Source organism: Rhamphochromis sp. 'chilingali' (genome assembly GCF_963969265.1).
Source record: "Rhamphochromis sp. 'chilingali' genome assembly, chromosome: 12".
NCBI lineage: Eukaryota > Metazoa > Chordata > Actinopteri > Cichliformes > Cichlidae > Rhamphochromis > Rhamphochromis sp. 'chilingali'.
Window position 1 is genome coordinate 29,370,340 of NC_137939.1, and position 22,948 is coordinate 29,393,287.

At 45.4% G+C, this 22,948-nt stretch overlaps 1 protein-coding gene across 1 annotated transcript in view; it reads left to right on the forward strand.

The window, feature by feature from the left end:
* The window catches only part of LOC308407629 (immunoglobulin superfamily member 21-like), a gene marked incomplete at its 5' end in the record, with an annotated part of 43,873 nt that overhangs the window by 14,603 nt on the left and 6,322 nt on the right, over window positions 1-22,948 (forward strand). Inside the window, one exon of the mRNA XM_080899419.1 lies at window positions 21,716-21,840. Within this exon, the coding sequence (XP_080755545.1) occupies window positions 21,716-21,840 (125 nt within the window). The remainder of the gene's footprint in view (window positions 1-21,715; window positions 21,841-22,948) is intronic.

A 22,948-nucleotide genomic window follows, 5' to 3' on the forward strand; every position in this document is an offset into this window, starting at 1 on the left:
CCATGACAGTACTGAGAGTTTTTAATTATCTTTTAACTGTTGACTCAGGATGTTCTGCTGTTTTAGCTCTTATAGATTTAGCCGCTGCCTTTGACACGGTCCATCACTACATGTTGGTCGGAAAGACACCATTTTATGGTAATTTAAATAATATTTGTGAAAGAGGTCTTTTTCTGTTGCCAGTAGTGAATATTCTTCTTGTTCTGCCCTGTGTGGTATACCACAGGGGCCTGTTTTGGGTTCTGCTCTGTTCTCATTATACATGCTACCTTTGGGATTCATTATCAAGAAATATAATATTTTCTTACACTTTTGTATTGATGACATCCCAGTTTACTTCCCATTGAAATTGGATGTCTCTGTCCCACTGCAGCCTCTTGCTGTCAAAGACTGGTTAACACTCAATTTTCGTATTTATTTTATTATCACCTCTTGATGGGACTACTGCAATTTTCCCTATTTGCGTTGCTGTGTTCCTCTCATAGTCCATGAGTTTGAATAATTCACTACTCAGTCTTTGTTCTCCTCATTTTAGACAATGCATGATCAACCACACAATCTGGAGAGGTCCAGATTTATTGTAAATATCAGAATTATCTAGAAATTAAATGTTGCATTTGAGATTTTAGCATAAACTTTTAGCATAAACCTAAGCATGATATAAACAAACTGATTAAAACTGTTTTACATCCATCTACAGAAAAATTAGCAGCCTGGTAACATGGTGAGAGAAAACTGTACATGAAATGTTAGATTTTAAAAAATACACCAGTAAAAGGTTTTACAGAAGTGTAATTTGTTCTTTTCAGAGTCCAGGGCACTGGCTCTGCCCAGGCAGTGACAGCAGGGTGCAGTCCTCAGCTGGCCGAATGAGCTCACTCGAGCTTCCAGCAGAGGACTGAGGCAGCTGAGTTAACTCACCCATGCTCTCAGCAGAGAGTGATTGCTGAGACGGCCCAGTAGAGCTCCGAGGTGAAACAGGTTGCGCTGTCTCCAGGGGTCCAGAGTAAGCTGATTCAACACACGAATGGCCTGAGGATAAAAACTCCTCTTGAGCCTCTCTGTTTTTGTTCAGATGGTGCGGAACCTTCTGCCTGATTTCAGAAGCTGGAACAGTTCGTTGCTGGGATGGGACAGGTCCTTCAAAATCTGAGTTGCTCTAGTCCAGTATCTCCTGACGTAAATGTCCTGAAGGGAAGGGAGAGCTGTCCTGCAGCAGTGTTCTGCTATACAGATCACTCTCTGAAGAGCTTTTTTATCCTTGACACAGCTGTTTCCATACAATGATGTGATGTTCTGTGTGAGGATGCTCTCCACAGTGTCTGTATATAAGAGAGACCCTGAACTTCCTCAGTTGTCGGAGGTAATACAGGCGCTGCCTAGCCTTTTTGGTCTGGACCTGAATGTGGGCAGACCATGTCAGGTCTGAGGAGATGTGGACACCGAGATACTGAGGACTGCACACTCTCCACTGGAGCTCTATTAATGATAATGGGCTTGTAGTCTCTTTGCTGACTCCTTCTGAAGTCCACCACCCCCTCCTTGGTCTTGCCGACGCTCAGCTGGAGGTGGTTGTCCCGGCACTACGATGCCAGATTCTTCACTTCATCCATGTAGGCCGCCTCATCGTTGTTGGAGATGGCGTCCAACACCAGCCTTGGGTGACCACACAGACTGAAGTGTAGAGGGAGTAGAGAGGAGAGGACACACTCCTGTGGCGCTCACGTGCTGATGTTGATGCTGTTGGAGATGCAGCTACCCACCCTCACCACCTGAGTACCGCCAGTGAGGAAGTCCAACACCCATAGGGTCAGTGCAACTGGACGGTAGTCATTCAGGCATGAGGGCTGCTTGTTCTTTGGGACAGGGATGATGGTAGATCTCTTGAAGCATGTGGGGACCACAGACTTAGCCAGGGACATGTTGAAAATTGAAGTGAACACACCTGCTAGCTGGTTAGCACAGCACCGCAGCAGAGGGTCGGTGATGCCGTCTGGCCCCGCCGCTTACCTTGTGCTCAGAGCTGAGGAGCCTGAGCTGGCGACAGAACTGGTGACCAGAGATGGGCAGTAACGCGTTCTGATTACTTTTTTCAAGTAACGAGTAAAGTAAGGGATTACTATTGCAAAAACGGTAATTAGATTACCGTTACTTTCCCGTAGGAACGCTGCGTTACTGCGTTACTAAAACCGTGATTTTTTTGCGAGAATGTCTCACAACAGTGACGTAAGCGAGTGCGCAGATCAACAATGGATCACATATCGATTGTGGGAGAGAGTATGAGCGTGCAGCGTTTAAAGCGTGGAAGTACTGACCTTACTTTGAGTTTGATTCCATAAAAAGTGACAAAAACATTAGTGTCCGTTGTGCGTGGGAAGAAAACTTCTTTTGACAGCGAAAAAAAACCCCTAAACTTCCAAGCAAGCACCGAGTGCGCTACCACGTAATGGGAAATTCACAGAGAAACTCGCGGATTCTTCAACTGACCGCGGCACACCTGCACCAGGGTAAACCCCCGCCTACTGCAGTCCTGCTTTACAGGTAAAAATAGAGCAACAGGACCGCTGAGTCTTTGACTTTATTTATTTTCTGCTGTGTTTTACTTGCATCTATTTGAAAGAGTGAGTGTAAACACAAAAAATATTTTATTTTATGTGCTGGAATGTGTAGAAAATAGGTTTAAATGTTAAACTAATTTCTTCAAGTCAGAGAATGGTGCATATAATTAAATTTTTTGCTTGATGCATAAAGTTAAAAGATTAAAACTAATAAAACAAGTTTTAAAAAGGGACCTTTCCATTTGATTACATTTTGTATGATGGATTATGTAGAAAAAGTAGAATTGGGCTGAAAGATCTATCGCTTTATCACCTCTTCAGGTTGTAAATCGTGTTTTTAAAAAGTAACTAAGTAACTAAGTAACTAAGTAATTAATTACTTTTGAAAATAAGTAATCAGTAAAGTAACGGGATTACTTTTTTGGGGAAGTAATCAGTAATTAGTTACTGATTACTTTTTTCAAGTAACTTGACCAACACTGCTGGTGACAACACTGGAAACTGAGCTGGTGACCAAAGTGATGGTTGTGGTGGGAGTGGAGCGGGTAGTGGAGTAGATGACTGAGCTGACGGCTGGGCAGCTGACAATAGTAGTGGTGGTTGTAGTGTAAGTTGAGTGGGCTCACCGTCTTTCAAACTGTTTAGTCACAGGACGGCCAGTCTTTAATATTCCACTCACAGGTTAAATACGGAAACTACTCTTGTAGTTTCTAAACTGGGGAAAACTAAGAACTAAACAACAATCCTGAACACGAGGCGACAGCGAGAACATGAAGAAGGATAATCAGGGAGAACTGTCGGAGGAACACAGACGGACCAGTAACAATCAGGAGAAAACACAGGGCTTATATACACACAGGAGCAACCAGGGAATGAGAAACAGGAGGGAGACACAGCTGGGGTTAATTATACATAACGAGACAAGGGGAAGCAAAACTAGACTCACTGCACGTAGGACTGGGAGAATCAAAATAAAACAGGAAACAAGACACAATTCACAAATACGCGGACAACAAACAACAAATGAATAACCAATAATCAGGAAATAGAAATCAAACATAAAACACTGGGAAACACCCAGGACCATGACAAAAAACATCCGAGTTTTTTTCAAACCGCAATCAAGGTCTGAACAGAACTTGAAACTCAGCCTTAAGGCTGATGGACAGTTCTCTGTACAGCACTGCCAAAGCCAACATGAGGAAGCATGTCAAGGAAGGTAGTGTGCTTCTTGGCAGATGACTACCCCCACCAGGTGTGGAGAGACATCCAAGCCCTCTCCAACATCAAAGGCCAGAGCCACCCAGCCCCTGACGGCAGCCTCACACTTGGAGAGGAGCTTAACACCTTCTTTGCCCAGTTTGAGATGACCCCTCTCCCACACCCCTGCCCTCCTTCTCTCCCGCACCAGGCACACACCCCTGTCCCTCCAGGAACATGAGGTTAAGAGGAGACTGAGAGTGGTGAACCCCAGGAGAGCTGCTGGCCCAGACAGCATCCCAGGGGCTGCGAGGACCAACTGGTAGGGGATCATCACCAGGCTGTTCAACCTCTCCCTGACTTATGCCAGGTGGGAACGGTGTCATTCCCATCCCCACAAACCTGGAATAGACAGCCTTAATGACTACAAACCTATAACCCTCACATCTGTAGTCATGAAGTGTTTTGAACAGATAGTGTTTTCGCACCTTAGAGACTGCATACGGCCCTGTCCTGACTCCTACCATTTTGCTTACAAATCAAATCAGAATCAGAATCAGAATCAAAGTACTTTATTGTGATCCCAAGGGGAAATTATGTATTGGGGATATGAATTGGGAGGAGACCTTCACCATCACACTTCAGACAGCACTGAGCCATCTGGAGAACAGTAAGAGTTATGTGAGGATGCTCTTTGTGGACTACAGCTCAGCATTCAACACTACAATCCCAGACATCCTTGCCACCAAAGTGGACCACCTTCAGATGTCAAGTATGCCGATGACACCACCATAAGCTGCTGCTGGCCTTCTACTGTGAGGAGTGGTAGAAGTGGAGCAGCTCTCCTACTGCCTGGGTATTTGAAATGCAGAGGCCACGACTGACAACAGGAAGGCTGCACAAAGGGTAAATAACACTGCCCAAAAAAATCATTGGCTCCCCTCTGCCATCCCTGGAGGCCATCACCAGCACCTCCTGTTTCAGGAAAACCAGGGCCATCACAGGTAACCCCTTGCATACTGCCCACTACCTGTTTCACCTGTTTGGCCTGGTTCTCCTGGAATTTCTTCCTGTTAAAAGCGAGTTTTTTCTTCCCACTGTCATTAATTTTATCTTGTGCTTTTGTTTTATTGTCCTTCATTGTGTCATTGTTCTATTATGTGTTTTATCCTATTGTACAGTGTCCTTGGGTGTCTTGAAAGGCGCTTTATAAATAAAATTTATTATTATTATATGATTTTTGGGGTTTTCTCTTCTTTCTCTTTCTCTTCTTTCTTCTTAATTGTACTTAATTTTCTATCTGTGTACTCTTTTCAATGAACTCTCACTTCTTCCAATTTTCTTTTCAGCAGAAAAGAAAAATAACCAGCTGTTCTCCACAGAACCAGCAAAGGTGTACTCTCAGTGGCAAGGGAACAATAAGAGAACAGCACCACCAAGGCTGGAGACGGAGCAATACTGGAAGAGCATATGGGAGAAGGACGCAACCCATAACGGCAATGCTCAGTGACTAGTGGATCTGAGGGCAGACCATAGCAACCTCCATGAACAGGGTCCAGTAACCATCATGGTGGCAGACATCCAAGCAAGGGTCTCTAGTATGAAGAGTTGGACAGCACCAGGCCCCGACATGGTTCACGCCTACTGGCTGAAGCTGACTACACTCCACGAGCGTCTGGCAGCACAAATGAACCAGCTGCTAGTGGACGAGAGACACCTGGAATGGCTAACCGAAGGTCGGACGGTCCTGATCCCCAAGGACCCCAAGAAGGGACCGGTCCCATCCAACTACCGACCAGTAACCTGCCTCAGTACTACATGGAAGCTCCTGTCAGGCATCATATCGGCTAAGATGAAAAGGCACATGGGTCAATACATGAGCGGGGCACAGAAAGGGATTGGCAAGAATACCAGAGGTGCAAAACACCAGCTACTGGTAGACAGAACAGTCAGCCGAGACTGCAAGACCAGGCTGACCAACCAGTGCACTGCCTGGATTGATTACAAGAAGGCCTATGACTCAATGCCCCACAGCTGGATACTGGAATGCCTAGAATTGTACAAGATCAACAGGACCCTAAGAGCCTTCATCAGGAATTCAATGGGGATGTGACGTACAACACTAGAGGCCAACTCCAAGCCCATAGCACAAGTCACCATCAAGTGTGGGATCTACCAAGGAGATGCTCTGTCCCCACTGCTGTTCTGCATAGGCCTGAACCCCCTCAGTGAGATCATTGACAAGACTGGCTACAGATACCGACTACGGAACGGAGCAGTTGTCAGCCACCTCCTGTACATGGATGACATCAAGCTGTATGCCAAGAGTGAACGAGACATCGATTCACTGATCCACACTACGCAATGACATCGGGATGTCATTCGGGCTGGAGAAGTGTAGTCGGATGATAACAAAGAGAGGGAAGGTAGTCAGAACTGAGGGGATCGAGCTACCATAAGGCAACATTGCAGACATAGAGGACAGTTACAAGTACTTGGGGTTCCTGCAGGCGAATGGGAACCATGAAGAGGCAGCTAGGAAAGCTGGCTTTCCTGGAAGATGGCCCCAACTGACCGAGTGCTCGGTGAATACCTCAGGCAGCAGAAACCCAAGAAAGAGGAGGGATACAAGGAACCATGATGGAAGGACAGGCCCCTGCATGGTATGTACCACCGGCAGATAGAGGAGGTGGCTGATATCCAGAAATCCTACCAGTGGCTGGACAAAGCTGGACTGAAAGACAGCACAGAGGCACTAATCATGGCAGCACAAGATTCTAGCAGGCAGGGCATACATGGAACGCAATAACCAAGTGGCCGGCATAGTATACAGAAACATCTGTGCCGAATATGGCCTGGAAGTTCCGAGGTCAAAATGGGAGACACCCCCAAAGGTGGTGGAGAATGACCGAGCTAAGATCCTGTGGGACTTCCAGATACAGACGGACTCTGTATCAAAGTGCAAAGCCTCACAGATGATGTGCAGCAGTGGGTCCCTCAGTCTGTCCTCACTCTGGACACTTGCAGTTGTCACACATGGAAATCAAATGTGTGATAAGCTGCAGGATTCAAACACAAGTGTAACTTATAAACACATGTTCATACTTTTATTCCACAATCAGAGAGAAAGAAAGAGAGAAAGAATGCAGGACAGACAGACAGGTGACAGTCTCAGGTGTATACACTGCTACAAAACAGCACAAGAGAAGGAGGATTTAGTGTTTGTGTTATTACGAGTGCTAAACAAGAAGAGTTTCCAGATGGTACAGTGGACACATGTGTGACTCCTGTGATCAAAGCATCTTTCTTTCAGCTTAACGAGTGAACCGTCAGCTCGTTCAAACACACGTTAAAATCCGTTTGGCTCGACACCACCGAACAGAGGCAGCAATATAACATAGCTAACATTAACAGTGCAGTGAATCCTGCTTGTGCCGTGATATTCAGGACTACAAACCGAGCAGCATCACTGAGTTTCAGCTTGTTGTGTTTGTGGATATATGACTGACTTTAATTATCCATAAAATCATCACATTCTCTGTAAGATTATGGTCAACTATTGAACGGCGTATATTTTAAAGTAAAGGCTCTAAAACCAAGTTAGTACAAACATCACTAATGTCACATAACTCTGCCGACATGTGGCCAACAGGAATGTCTTCATTATTAAACATTCGCACATAAATAAGTGACATAATATTCAGTACTTTTGACAGTTCACTCTTCGGCCGCTCTGCTTCTGCCGTATTTTGCGGCAAAATTATCCACACCCACCGCCGCGCTATGAATTCTGGGATATATGGGACCACGAAGCGTGCACCGGACGACGCTTGACATTTGGGAAATCGACAGCATATTTGGAGTATGCATTTGAAGTACCCTTCGGATTGGGACAGCCGTCATTGCGTCGCGGTGACGTAATAATTCAATTCAATTTTATTTATATAGCGCCAAATCACAACATAAGTCGCCTCAAGGCGCTTCATAGATACAGAGAAAAACCCAACAATCATATGACCCCCTATGAGCAAGCACTTTGGCAACAGTGGGAAGGAAAAACTCCCTTTTAACAGGAAGAAACCTCCGGCAGAACCAGGCTCAGGGAGGGGCGGCCATCTGCTGCGACCGGTTGGGGTGAGAGAAGGAAGACAGGATAAAAGACATGCTGTGGAAGAGAGACAGAGATTAATAACAGATATGATTCAATGCAGAGAGGTCTATTAACACATAGTGAGCGAGAAAGGTGACTGGAAAGGAAAAACTCAATGCATCATGGGAATCCCCCGGCAGCCTATGTCTATTGCAGCATAACTAAGGGAGGATTCAGGGTCACCTGGTCCAGCCCTAACTATATGCTTTAGCAAAAAGGAAAGTTTTAAGCCTAATCTTGAAAGTAGAGATAGTGTCTGTCTCCTGAATCCAAACTGGAAGCTGGTTCCACAGAAGAGGGGCCTGAAAACTGAAGGCTCTCCCTGTCACGGCTCCCGAGGCGAGCCGTGTGGAATAAATGAGGATCCAATCGCAGGCAGTCGTGGAGAAGTGAAGGTGATTTATTGAACACAAAAAGAATGTGGACAAACAGCAAAACGGGGCTCGAACTAAACTAAACTGGGAAACAACTAAACTACAGAGCACAAACCTGAATGAAAACGAGCAGTGGATACATAGACTGACACTGAGTAATACAGACGAACCGGCAACAGGCAGGAGAACACACAGGGCTTAAATACACACACCAGTAATCAGGGGATGAGAGACAGGAGGGCAACACAGCTGGGAGGAATCTGGGCTGACGGGACAGGGGAAACGTAAACTGATCACACTCACATACGACACGGACCTTCACAATAAAACAGGAAACTCAGACACATGGAACCAGACAAGACATTGAACTAAACAGACAGATTCACAAACAGATGGGGTGACACCATAGACAGACAGATTCAGACGCAGACTCAGAGGCAGACCGAATATAACACAGAACTTAAACAATCATCATCTAGAAAATGATAACAAACTAAAAGCGCTGGGTCACCGACCCAGGACCATGACAGTACCCCCCCCCCCTCAAGGGCTGGCTCCAGACAGCCCAGCAGAAACACAAAAACCGACCAAAACAAAACAGAAAAGGACCCGACCAGGGCGGGCGGAGGGGGCCCAGGACGGAGGGACAGAGTCCAAAAAGGCCCAGATGGCCAAGTTCAGGAGGCCGACCATGCGAATGGCAGCGGGGCAGGTCCGGATGCCGGCCACGCAGTAGGCAGTGGCGCGGAAACAGTTCTGGGGGCCGACCGTGCGGACGGCAACAGCGGCGTGGAAACAAGTCCGGAGGCCGGCCACGCGGAAGGCAGTGGCGGCGTTCAGGAGGGCGTCCACGGTGGCGGAGATGCCCAACAAGCGGCCTGGCAGATGACCGACGATGTGGAGGTGGTAGTAGGGGACCTGAAGGCTGCGTGGCCCCTGCAGCCCCAGGCGAAGCGGAAGCTGGACCAGACGAGGCGGAAGCGGAGGCTGGACCAGACGAAGCTGATGAGGACGCTGAAGCAGAAGCTGGACCAGGCGATGCTGATGCTGAAGCTGAAGTTGGACCAGGCGATGCTGATGAGGATGATGAGGATGCGGAGGCTGGACCAGGCGAGGCTGAAGCAGAAGCAGAAGCTGGACCAGGCGAGGATGATGCTGAAGCCGGAGCCGGACCAGGCGTGGGTGATGCTGAAGCCGGAGCCGGACCAGGCAACGGCGAGGATGATGCTGATTCTGGACCAGGCGAGGATGCAGCAGAGGCCGAGCCAGGCGACGGCATGGGTGAAGACACGGAGGCTGCAGCTGGCGTGGATGAAGACACGGAGGCTGCAGCTGGCGTGGAAGCTGGAGACGGAGGCGCTGCAGCAGGCGGCGGCATGGATGAAACTGCTGCTGCAAGCGAGGATGAGGCTGCTGGTGGAGCAGCTGGTGGCTGGACGGGCTCCTCGGGCCCCCCAGCTGACGAGGAAGGAGGCTGGACGGGCTCCTCGGGCCCCCCAGCTGACGAGGAAGGAGGCTGGACGGGCTCCTCGGGCCCTCCAGCGAGAACAGTCTCAGGACCAGTGGGCACAGGGGCACCCTGGAACACACAGGACAAAACCAGCAGGTGCGAGGACCTCTGGCAGGAATAGATCAGAACCAGCAGGCTCACGGGCCTCTGGCAAGGATAGATCAGAACCAGCAGGCGCACGGGCCTCTGGCAGGGACAGAACAGAGCCAGCAGGCGCACGGGCCTCTGGCAAACACATAGCAGACTTCAGCCGCCCAGAGCATTGACTCTGCTCAGGCAGTGACAGCCGGGTGCAGTCCTCAGCTGGGTTCCTAGCCTCCAGGGGTCCAGAGTGGGCTGAGGGCTGAAACTCAGCCTCTGGGGAGGCCCTGGAGCGCGTCACAGTCTCCGAACTGGCCAGCTTTTTAGGAATGATTACATTATCATTAGGTTTGACGTTCTGCTTAGAACAAACGGATGAAACACAGTTCCTTTTAGATTGATTTGACTGAGCTTGTTGTACCGGAGTAGCAAGTGACACAGGGTGCAGGGCTAGTGGCTGCTGAACAGGAGGCTGAACTGAGGGTGACTGAAACAATGGTTGGGATGACGACGGTGGTGGAATTGGAGACTGAGCTTGAGGCCGGGCGGCTAACTGAGCTTGAGGCCGGGCGGCTAACTGAGCTTGAGGCCGGGCGGCTAACTGAGCTTGAGGCCGGGCGGCTAACTGAGCTTGAGGCCGGGCGGCTAACTGAGCTTGAGGCCGGGCGGCTAACTGAGCTTGAGGCCGGGCGGCTAACTGAGCTTCCGGTTGCAGTTCAAAAGAATAAACAGTCCTGGTATTATCAGAGCTGGTGTTAATTGTCTCTGGGATATATGCCACAGTTTCAGCAGACCCTGGGTTAGCTGACATGGGTTTAACAGGTTCAGAAGAACAACAGCCCTTTGCTTTCACTGAAGTCTTAAAAATGCCAACCTGGGAGAGATCGGTTATCACGAAGGTAGGTAAGCTTTGTGAATTAGCTCCCACTGACACACCCCGAACAACCCCAGAAGAAAAAGTCTCAAAGTTCAGATTGGAGCTGTTATCCTTTTTACTCACCACAGTCGGCCGCTCTGATATCCTGGGGTCCGACTGTGGCGAGGGGCGTCGACGGCGTGAGTGCCGTTTCCCATTTGAAGGCTGGACCGACGGGCCGGGCAGGACACTCTCCGTCGGGTCAGGGAGTGAAGCATGAGTTGCAGGGTGGGTGGTAGCAGGGGGGATAAGATGAAGCTCGTTCAGAACGAAATTCTGTGTGAGCGGGTGAAGTGAGCTGAGCAACCAGGGGAGACCAGAAACTAAGCGCTGTAGCCGAACAGCTATGCCTTGGCGGAATTCTCTCCCCTCATGCTCGAGCCATAAGTTAATTAATTTGTCCACAGAGTAAACAATATCCTCCCGGAGCTCCTCGGGCGGGTTGACTGCTGCTGGGTCCATAGTGGCCGGTTCGTACTGTCACGGCTCCCGAGGCAAGCCGTGTGGAATAAATGAGGATCCAATCGCAGGCAGTCGTGGAGAAGTGAAGGTGATTCATTGAACACAAAAAGAATGTGGACAAACAGCAAAACGGGGCTCGAACTAAACTAAACTGGGAAACAACTAAACTACAGAGCACAAACCTGAATGAAAACGAGCAGTGGATACATAGACTGACACTGAGTAATACAGACGAACCGGCAACAGGCAGGAGAACACACAGGGCTTAAATACACACACCAGTAATCAGGGGATGAGAGACAGGAGGGCAACACAGCTGGGAGGAATCTGGGCTGACGGGACAGGGGAAACGTAAACTGATCACACTCACATACGACACGGACCTTCACAATAAAACAGGAAACTCAGACACATGGAACCAGACAAGACATTGAACTAAACAGACAGATTCACAAACAGATGGGGTGACACCATAGACAGACAGATACAGACGCAGACTCAGAGGCAGACCGAATATAACACAGAACTTAAACAATCATCATCTAGAAAATGATAACAAACTAAAAGCGCTGGGTCACCGACCCAGGACCATGACACTCCCTCCCATTCTACTTTTAAATACTCTAGGAACAACAAGTAGGCCTGCGGAGCGAGAGCGAAGTGCTCTAATAGGGTGATATGGTACTACAAGGTCATTAAGATAAGATGGGGCCTGATTATTTAAGACCTTGTATGTGAGGAGCAGGATTTTGAATTCAATTCTGGATTCAACAGGAAGCCAATGAAGGGAAGCCAAAACAGGAGAAATATGCTCTCTCTTTCTAGTCCCTGTCAGTACTCTTGCTGCAGCATTTTGGATTAGCTGAAGGCTTTTCAGTGAGTTTTTAGGACATCCTGATAATAATGAATTACAGTAGTCCAGCCTGGAAGTAATAAATGCATGGACAAGTTTTTCAGCGTGACTCTGAGACAGGATATTTCTAATTTTAGAGATGTTGCGCAAATGGAAGAACGCAGTCTTACATATTTGTTTAATATGTGCATTGAAGGACATGTCCTGGTCAAAAATGACTCCAAGGTTCCTCACAGCGTTACTGGAGGCCAAGGTAATGCCATCCAGAGTAAGAATATATATATTATATTATATATTTATGTATTTTATTTTATTGTTTACACTATTTAATTTGTAAAATATGTGTACACACACACACACACGTACACACACACACACACACACACACACACGTACACACACACACACACACACACACACACACACACACACACACACACGTAGAAAAATATTTAGTATACAAATCCAGAAATGCATATACTATTATATATTGTACATATTAGTTTCAGATGTAGCCATTCTTGTATTTTGCTTGTTTACGTTATTGTATTTTGCACAACTCTGTTGCTTGTGAAGCTCGCACACAAGAATTTCACTCACATGTACTGTACCAGTGTACCTGCACATGTGATGTGACAATAAAAGTGATTTGATTTGATTTGAATCTGGTTAGATACCATATTTCTAGGCTTTTCAGGGCCGAGTACAATAACCTCAGTTTTATCTGAATTAAGAAGCAGAAAGTTAGCGGCCATCCAGGTCTTTATGTCTTTAAGACATTCCTGCAGTTTAACTAATTGGTGTGTGTTATCTGGCGTCATGGACAGATAGAGCTGGGTGTCATCTGCATAGCAGTGAAAATGTATGCTATGTCTTCTAATGATACTGCCTAAGGGAAGCATGTATAATGTAAACAGAATTGGTCCTAGCACTGAACCCTGTGGAACTCCATAATTAACCTCAGTGTGTGAAGAGGACTCTCCATTTACATGCACAAATTGGAGTCTATTAGATAGATATGATACAAACCACTGCAGTGCAGTACCTGTAATACCTACAGCATGTTCTAATCGCTCTAATAGGATATTATGGTCGACAGTATCGAATGCTGCACTAAGGTCTAGCAGGACAAGCACAGAGATGAGTCCACTGTCAGAGGCCATAAGAAGATCATTTGTAACCTTCACTAAAGCTGTTTCTGTGCTGTGATGAGCTCTGAAACCTGACTGAAACTCTTCAAATAAGTCATTCCTCTGCAGATGATCTTTTAGCTGTTTGACAACTACTCTTTCAAGGATTTTTGATATGAAAGGAAGGTTGGAGATTGGCCTATAATTAGCTAAGACTGCTGGGTCTAGAGATGGCTTTTTGAGTAAAGGTTTAACTACAGCTAGCTTGAAGGCCTGTGGTACATAGCTGATTATTAGAGATAGGTTGATCATATTTAAGATCGAAGAATTAATTAATGGCAGGACTTCTTTGAGCAGTTTTGTAGGAATGGGGTCTAAAAGACACGTTGATGGTTTGGAGGAAGTAATTATTGAAGTTAACTCAGAAAGATCAATTAGAGAAAAAGAGTCTAACTTAACATCAATGGTACTAAGAGTAGCTGTAGATAATATTACATCTGTGGGATGATTATTGGTAATTTTTTCTCTAATGATAAAAAATTTTATTTGTGAAGAAGTTCATGAAGTCATTACTAGTTAACGTTAAAGGGATTGTTGGCTCAAAAGAGCTCTGACTTTTTGTCAGCCTGGCTACAGTGCTGAAGAGAAACCTGGGGTTGTTCTTATTTTCTTCAATCAGTGATGAATAGTAAGATGTTCTGGCTTTGCGGAGGGCTTTCTTATAAAGCAGCAAACTATTTCTCCAGGCTAAATGATGATCCTCTAATAGGTCTCAAAATGCGTACTTCAAGCATGCGGTCTCTTAATGGACACAGCCATAGACATGCCACACAAGCTTGACAACATGGACACAACACAGACGTGAAACACATGACAGACTGGACAGGAAACATGACACATGATCTATATGTCATAATCCAATCTATTTTTAAACCAAAATTGGTATTGTGAGAATGTTGGTGATACCATGCTTTAAGATGTAAATGCCTATAAAATTGACATAAAATCACTTTTCTTTGAAAACTTTTTGCTTAGTTTGTTGGAGAAAAAGCAAAATCTTGAAATCTTGTGACAATAATGGAATGCATTGTTCTGGAAGAGGCATACCTGAAGTATTTATCACAAAAACTTGTCTGGTAATATACCTGGGCTTTTCCTTCCCTGTCTTGTCTTCCTTTTGTGGTGTGCAACTGATGAGGGTGAGGGGATACTAAAATATAAGGCAAAAATATAAGTGGTAGGCAGACTAGCGATGAGAAGCGATCCGTGACCTCAACTGCATGATCATGAAATCCACTGAGTGGAGCAAGTGTGCTGGCAAAATTTGGAAGAAATGGTGGGAGAAGACATCAGAAGAAATTCTGGACAATGAGAGACCTTGGTAGGGGAATGAGAGGAACCTCAGTCAGGTAGTGACGTGCTCGCAACAGAAGCTCTGATGGTGAAGCATGCTGGGAATTTTTGACGCTCTAGGTAAAGTTGTCACGGTCCCCGTGCCTGCCCAGCCGGCCTCATAAGGCTACACTTGTGTTTTTGCTTTCTCTCTCTCTCTCCCCTACCTCTCTGCCTGGGCGGAGCTCACTGCTGGCTCCTGCCCTTGGCTTACACACCTGTTGGCGATCAGCTGATTTCCCGACTACTATTTGAGACTGGGCCACAGATTTTCTCATCGCTGGATAATTGTGCTACTAACTTTACCTTCCCGGACCTGTGACCTCCCAGCTGTACGAACGTGTGTGAGTTGGATGTGAGGACGTGAGCGAACGTGAGAGAGAGAGCCTTCCCCTAATCCCTTGGAACCCTGGATTTTTCCCCGTCACTGTATATATTATCGCACTGGTGTGTAAATAAACGGTGCTCTGAGACGTCAACCTGTTCTGCGCTTGAGTCCCTGCTTTCAGATTGTGACAAAAGTAAAGAAAAATTGTTCATAGAGTCGTTGGGGCCATATACATTTACGAAATGTATTTTTTGTTCCATGATAATATCTTAAACAGTGATGTACCTCCCCCTATGGATCTTTGATGAGCTTTAGACTTTGAAATGGTATTGGTTTGTGTATAGGGATGGCCTATACTATACAGTGGGGCAAAAAAGTATTTAGTCAGCCACCGATTGTGCAAGTTCCCCCACCTAAAATGATGACAGAGGTCAGTAATTTGCACCAGAGGTACACTTCAACTGTGAGAGACAGAATGTGAAAAAAAAAAATCCATGAATTCACATGGTAGGATTTGTAAAGAATTTATTCGTAAATCAGGGTGGAAAATAAGTATTTGGTCAATAACAAAAATACAACTCAATACTTTGTAACATAACCTTTGTTGGCAATAACAGAGGTCAAACGTTTACGATAGGTCTTTACCAGGTTTGCACAGTCTGGAGACTGGCTAGGCCACTCCAGGACTTTCAAATGCTTCTTACGGAGCCACTCCTTTGTTGCCCGGGCGGTGTGTTTTGGATCATTGTCATGTTGGAAGACCCAGCCTCGTTTCATCTTCAAAGTTCTCACTGATGGAAGGAGGTTTTGGCTCAAAATCTCACGATACATGGCCCCATTCATTCTGTCCTTAACACGGATCAGTCGTCCTGTCCCCTTGGCAGAAAAACAGCCCCATAGCATGATGTTTCCACCCCCATGCTTCACAGTAGGTATGGTGTTCTTGGGATGCAACTCAGTATTCTTCGTCCTCCAAACACGACGAGTTGAGTTTATACCAATAAGTTCTACTTTGGTTTCATCTGACCACATGACATTCTCCCAATCCTCTGCTGTATCATCCATGTGCTCTCTGGCAAACTTCAGACGGGCCTGCGCGTATGAAGTTGACAAGTTTCACCACAGGATTCACAACATGATTCAGCTGTAACACCGATTTACATAGAGATTCCTGGTGGATGATGCAGTGGAGGAAAATCACATCCTGGTCAGAGTTTTCATCTTTCACTTTATTCTGGATTCTCCTCAGCAGGCCAACGTTTTTTCCCGTTAAATTTGGAGATCCATCTGTGGTGACGTTAACAAGCTTACTCCAGGGAAGCTTCATGTTTTCGATGGCAGCAGACACTCGTTCAAACAAGTCCTCTCCCCGTGTTTGTCCTTTCAGAGACTCCATTGTCAAAAACTCCTCCGTTATTTCAAAGGTTTCGTTGATTCCTCGGATAAAAATGAGGAGCTGAGCAGTGTCTTTGACATCGTTGCTTTCATCCAGTGCTAAAGAATAAAAAGTGAATGACTTCGCCTTTTTGTTTAATATGCTGGTGATATCTTCATCTATTAGTTCTACACGGCGAGTCACTGTCCGCCGTGATAAACTGATTTTCTCAAATTTGTCTTTGGTCTCCGGGCACAAAATACCTGCTGTCTCTACCATACATTCTTTTAAAAACTCGCCCTCTGACAGTGGTTTGCTGGCCTTTGCTATTTTGAATGAAAGCATAAAACTGGCCTTGGTACTTGACTCTTGAATGGCAGTTTGACGGTGAAAAAAACTTTGCTGACCCTTCAAATTAGCTGCCAACTTCTCAGCAGCAGATTCCCGTTCTTTTGTTGAGAGCTTGCTAGCATAATTTGCGTGCTTTGTGGCAAAGTGACGGCTAATATTATACTCTTTAAAAACCGCCACAGTTTCTTGGCATATCAGGCAAACAGCAGATGATCGGTGTTCAGTGAAAAAATATTTAGTTGTCCACTCCTTTTTGAACACTCGACATTCTCTGTCCACTTTCCTTTTCTTGGGTCCGCTCATCTTCATAGAGGGGCGGTAGGTCACGGGGTAAAGTGCAAACGTGGAGTAATAGGCCTACGCCGCTTCACCTCAACAAAGCCAATATATCTAGAGTGCGCCATCTAGTGAGGAAACATCAGAATTGCAGGGGAAATAAAACATTAACAAGGTTAATTTATTAAATTTTTTTCAAGTTTGGCGGGCCGGATCAAAACGTTTAACGGGCCGCACGTGGCCCCCGGGCCGTAGTTCGCCCATGCCTGAACTAGAGTTATTCAATATTCCAGCGACGAGTAGCTCAGCGCCCCTGCCTTAAGAAGTGTCAGTAACCAAATGCAGAATCACTGGTGATCAGCTGCAGGTGCGTGGGCCAAGGGTGGGAGCTCAATCTGAGCTCCGCCCAGGCAGAGAGACAGGAGAGAGAGAGAGCAAGGCGAGCAAGAGAGGGGAGAGCAAAGGCAGAGCAAACAAAAACAAAAACATTTGTGGCCACACTGGGCTGGCCGGGCAGGCACAGGGACCATGACAACGTGTTCATTTAGTTGGTTGCTTTCATGAGTGTCCACCACAGCAGGTCCTTTGTTTGTCCCCCGTTTCCCCAGTCATGGTCTGTGTGTCTGTCTGGTTTCTCTTGCCTTTCTGTCCCTTGCTCTCCTTGTTCTTATGCCCTTTCTCGTCCCTCCCTCTCTCGCCCCTCCCTCTGTTCCCTGGGTTTCATCAGTCTGCATCTTGGTGTGTATGTTTCACGTACTTCCTGTTTTTGTTTGAAACTAGACAAGAGTCCTGTGTGTTCCATACTCGGTTGTTCTTCCCCTGTCTCGTCAGTTGATTTTGTTCACCTGTGTTCCCCAGGTGTTTCATCTCTGCTCTGACCCCCTCTGATGTATTTACTGTCTGTGTCTCCCTCCGTCCAGTGTGGTGATCTCCCTCATCCTCTGGCTGTGTGTTCCGGCTGGTATCTCAGTTTAGGTTTCTTGGTTTATGTACATAGTCATTCAGCAATAAAGCTGTGTTTAAGTTTAATTTTCCCAATTAGTCTGCATTTTGGGTCCTATATCAAGCCTTCACTGCTACATGACAACAGACCATTGAAAAGATAAATCAAATCAATTTATTTATATAGCACTTTTCACAGGATAAAAACCACAAAGTGCTTCACAATAATATAAAACAGAAATACATAAAATACATCAATGATCAAACATACAGCACAAATTAAAAGCCAATTTAAATAAATGAGTCTTAAGCTGCTTTTTAAAAGAATAAATAAAATCAAGGCAACGCAATGATGGAGGGAGAGCATTCCACAACCTGGGGGCCACCGCTCTAAAAGATCGATCTCCTCTGGTCTTAAAACAAGTTTGTGGGACTACCAACAGCCTTTGATTAGATGATCTCAGGCTGGAAGCCAGTGTAATGAACGTAACACTGGTGTAATGTGCTCTCTTTTTCGTATCTTAGTTAAAAGCTTTGCAGCAGCATTCTGGACTAACTGGAGATGGTCAAGATTCATTTTGCTCAGACAAAGAAAAAGACTGTTACAATAATCTAAGCGAGATGAAATAAAAGCATGAATAACCATTTCTAACTCAGATTTAGACAGCAAAATTCACAGTTTGGAGATGTTTCTTAGCTGAAAAAGGCAATTCCTAATTAACTGACGAGACTGTTGTTCTAGGGACATGGCAGAATCAAAGATCACACCAAGGTACCTGAGGCTAGGGTGAACAGATGAGCGAGAGAACCAAGATGCTGTTTGATATCTGGTTGTCGGGGGCAATAATTAATGTTTCTGACTTCTCAGAGTTCAGCTGTAAGTAGTTGTGACCAAGCCGCTATTCAATGGAAGCTAAACATTTAATTAAACAGGACAGTTTATGGACTTCCATTGGCTTAAAAGAGCAATAGAGCTGAATATCATCAGCATAGAAGTGATAAGACACCTCAGGGAACTGCCTAATTAGAAGTCCTAGAAGTAACATGTACAAAAGAAAAAGAATAGGACCCAGAACTGAACCCTGCGGTACCCCACATGTCAGATCTTTAGAATGTGACATAAGTCTGACTGATTTGGGCTGGTTGGTGAGGAGATCAGTGATACAGGATCAGATGGTATCCTCTGTGGACTGATTTGCTCTGTAAGCAAAGTGGTAGGGGTCCAGAGAGGGCAGTAGGCAGTCTCTGATATGCTGAGACACTCGAAACACTTCATGACTGAAGATTTAGGGGGTATAGGTCTGTAGTCATTGAGGAAGTCTATTACAGGCTTTTAGGGAATGGGAATCATTATGTAGGCCTTCAGACAGGTGGTAATGGTGGCATGAGTCAGGCAGAGGTTAAACAACCTGATGAAGATCCCCTCCCAGTTGGTCCGCACAGGCTTTGACCACAGCCCCATGCCATCATGGCCACAAAGCTCTCTTGGAGTTCACCACTCTCAGTTGCCTCCTTACCTCATGCTCCTAAAGGGAGAGTGCTGGGTGAGAAGGAGGGGGAGGTGAGGTGACGCTGAGCAAAGAAGTTGTTGAGCTGCTCTGCTAAGTGTGAAACTGAAGGCCTCATCCTCCTCCTGTGAGCCTCCTTAGCTTGTTTGACACCCCTCCTAGAGTTGGCTCTGGCAGTGCTGTACAGAAAACTTTCCCTCAGCTGGAAGGCAGAGTTACCAGTTCTGATCAGAGCCTGTACTTCTCTCGTGATCCAAGGTTTCCAGTTAGGAAAAACTGTTATATTCTCAACACAGCACTTAATGTAGAAAAGGACAGACTAGGTGAAGCTCTCCAGGTCCTGCTGTTCAAAGATGAATCAGTCTGTCAGATCAACACCTGTAGCTGGATGAGAGCACCATCTGGCCATGTTTTAGTGACCTGGGTGCTTGGAGGGGTTTGTTTCCTGAGGATGGTTTAAAAACAGATGAAGAGCAGAGACGAGTGGTCATATTGTCAGAGGTGGGGGAGGGGTGTCGCTTGATGTTACTGTGCACATGGTCCAGTGTCCTGTTGCCCCTGGTAGAGCACTTTGGGGAGTACAGCTTTCAAATAAATAAAGTCCTCAGCAACAACATGCCTCAGCCTTGATGTATATACAGGGAGTGCAGAATTATTAGGCAAGTTGTATTTTTGAGGAATGATTTCATTATTGAACAACAACCATGTTCTCAATGAACCCAAAAAACTAATTAATATCAAAGCTGAATGTTTTTGGAAGTAGTTTTTAGTTTGTTTTTAGTTTTAGCTATTTTAGGGGGATATCTGTGTGTGCAGGTGACTATTACTGTGCATAATTATTAGGCAACTTAACAAAAAACAAATATATACCCATTTCAATTATTTATTTTTACCAGTGAAACCAATATAACATCTGCACATTCACAAATATACATTTCTGACATTCAAAAACAAAACAAAAACCAATCAGCGACCAATATAGCCACCTTTCTTTGCAAGGACACTCAAAAGCCTGCCATCCATGGATTCTGTCAGTGTTTTGATCTGTTCACCATCAACATTGCGTGCAGCAGCAACCACAGCCTCCCAGACACTGTTCAGAGAGGTGTACTGTTTTCCCTCCTTGTAAATCTCACATTTGATGATGGACCACAGGTTCTCAATGGGGTTCAGATCAGATGAACAAGGTGGCCATGTCATTAGTTTTTCTTCTTTTATACCCTTTCTTGCCAGCCACGCTGTGGAGTACTTAGATGCGTGTGATGGAGCATTGTCCTGCATGAAAATCATGTTTTACTTGAAGGATGCAGACTTCTTCCTGTACCACTGCTTGAAGAAGGTGTCTTCCAGAAACTGGCAGTAGGACTGGGAGTTGAGCTTGACTCCATCCTCAACCCGAAAAGGCCCCACAAGCTCATCTTTGATGATACCAGCCCAAACCAGTACTCCACCTCCACCTTGCTGGCGTCTGAGTCGGACTGGAGCTCTCTGCCCTTTACCAATCCAGCCACGGGCCCATCCATCTGGCCCATCAAGACTCACTCTCATTTCATCAGTCCATAAAACCTTAGAAAAACCAGTCTTGAGATATTTCTTGGCCCAGTCTTGATGTTTCAGCTTGTGTGTCTTGTTCAGTGGTGGTCGTCTTTCAGCCTTTCTTACCTTGGCCATGTCTCTGAGTATTGCACACCTTGTGCTTTTGGGCACTCCAGTGATGTTGCAGCTCTGAAATATGGCCAAACTGGTGGCAAGTGGCATCTTGGCAGCTGCACGCTTGACTTTTCTCAGTTCATGGGCAGTTATTTTGCGCCTTGGTTTTTCCACACGCTTCTTGCGACCCTGTTGACTATTTTGAATGAAACGCTTGATTGTTCGATGATCACGCTTCAGAAGCTTTGCAATTTTGAGACTGCTGCATCCCTCTGCAAGATATCTCACTATTTTTGACTTTTCTGAGCCTGTCAAGTCCTTCTTTTGACCCATTTTGCCAAAGGAAAGGACGTTGCCTAATAATTATGCGCACCTGATATAGGGTGTTGATGTCATTAGACCACACCCCTTCTCATTACAGAGATGCACATCACCTAATATGCTTAATTGGTAGTAGGCTTTCAAGCCTATACAGCTTGGAGCACGACAACATGCATGAAGAGGATGATGTGGACAAAATACTCATTTGCCTAATAATTCTGCACTCCCTGTACAACAGAGCAGCAGTGAATAGTATAAGAAACTACAGGACTATTGACTGTGCAGAACCTTTCTATTCACTGCAGGAGTCTTATCTTCCTCTGTTTTCTTCTTGGCAGGTTATTTAACCGTTACTAGTGAATCTCTTCCTCCTGTCGTCATTGGAGATACAGTCACACTCAAGTGCAACTTCCAAACAGATGGCAGCCTGAAAGAGATTGTGTGGTTTCGGGAAAGCGAACAGGTAAAGTTAGTTAGCTTTGAGCTGAATGATGATCTTGCGTGTGTAATGCTGCAACAAGAGTACTGAGAGGGACTAGAAAGAGAGAGCAGATTTCTCCAGTACTGGCTTCTCTTCATTGGCTCCCTGTTAAATCCAGAATCAAAATCCTTGTCATCACATTACAAGGTCTTAAATAATAAGGCCCCATCTTATCTTGAAGACCTAATAGTACCGCATCACCCCAACCAAACACTTGGCTCTCAGACTGAATCAGAGTCAAAATGACTTTTATTTCCAAGTTTGTGCGTGGATCTTGCTGTGGTGTTATGGTGAAAAGTATTTACAGTATATGTAATATATACATCACTGTATAAATATTAACAATAAATACACATAAAAGAAATATATAATACCTAGTACCTACAGTTATAGAATACAAATGATAAATTAACAAATATGTAAGATTATGAGTGAGGGGAGTGCAAAATGTAGATAGGAAATGATGTGCAAAGTCTTTATAGCCTGAGTATATTGTATTTCCGTTGTTTTTTCCTATCAGCCTACCTCTCTGACATGTCTTCCCAATGTGATGTTTGTGTAAAGTTTGGTCAGAAGGTTCCTTTGTAAGTGCGCATGCACCATTAGCGTGCTGCCTGATGTAACCTATAATTTCCTTCGGGATTAATAAAGTATTCTGATTCTGATTCTGATTTACAACAAAGTGCAAACACCGGTTACACTCAGCAGAAGGGCCAGATTACACTTTTCCAAAAAACAGAGCCTGCATAGTTAAGGGGGAAAATTTTTTTTTGGGCAGATATGAAATAGACAAGATAAATTTATACCAGAATCATGGGAAGAGAAAAATATGATAATGGAAAAGCAACAGCCCATGATGTGCCAGCATGTGCCAGTGTGTTTATCTAATTTTACAGATGGATTTATTGATGTGGCTGCTATGTCAGTCTGACTTCTGAAGTGCACAGGGCTATATTTAATGCTTAGATTCAGTCAAATGATGCAAAACTGATCGGACAGTACTTCAAACTACTGATGGACAATGACCCAAAGCCAGCTGCAAAATACACCTAAGAGTTTCTCATGGCAAAGAAATGGGATATTCTTCAAC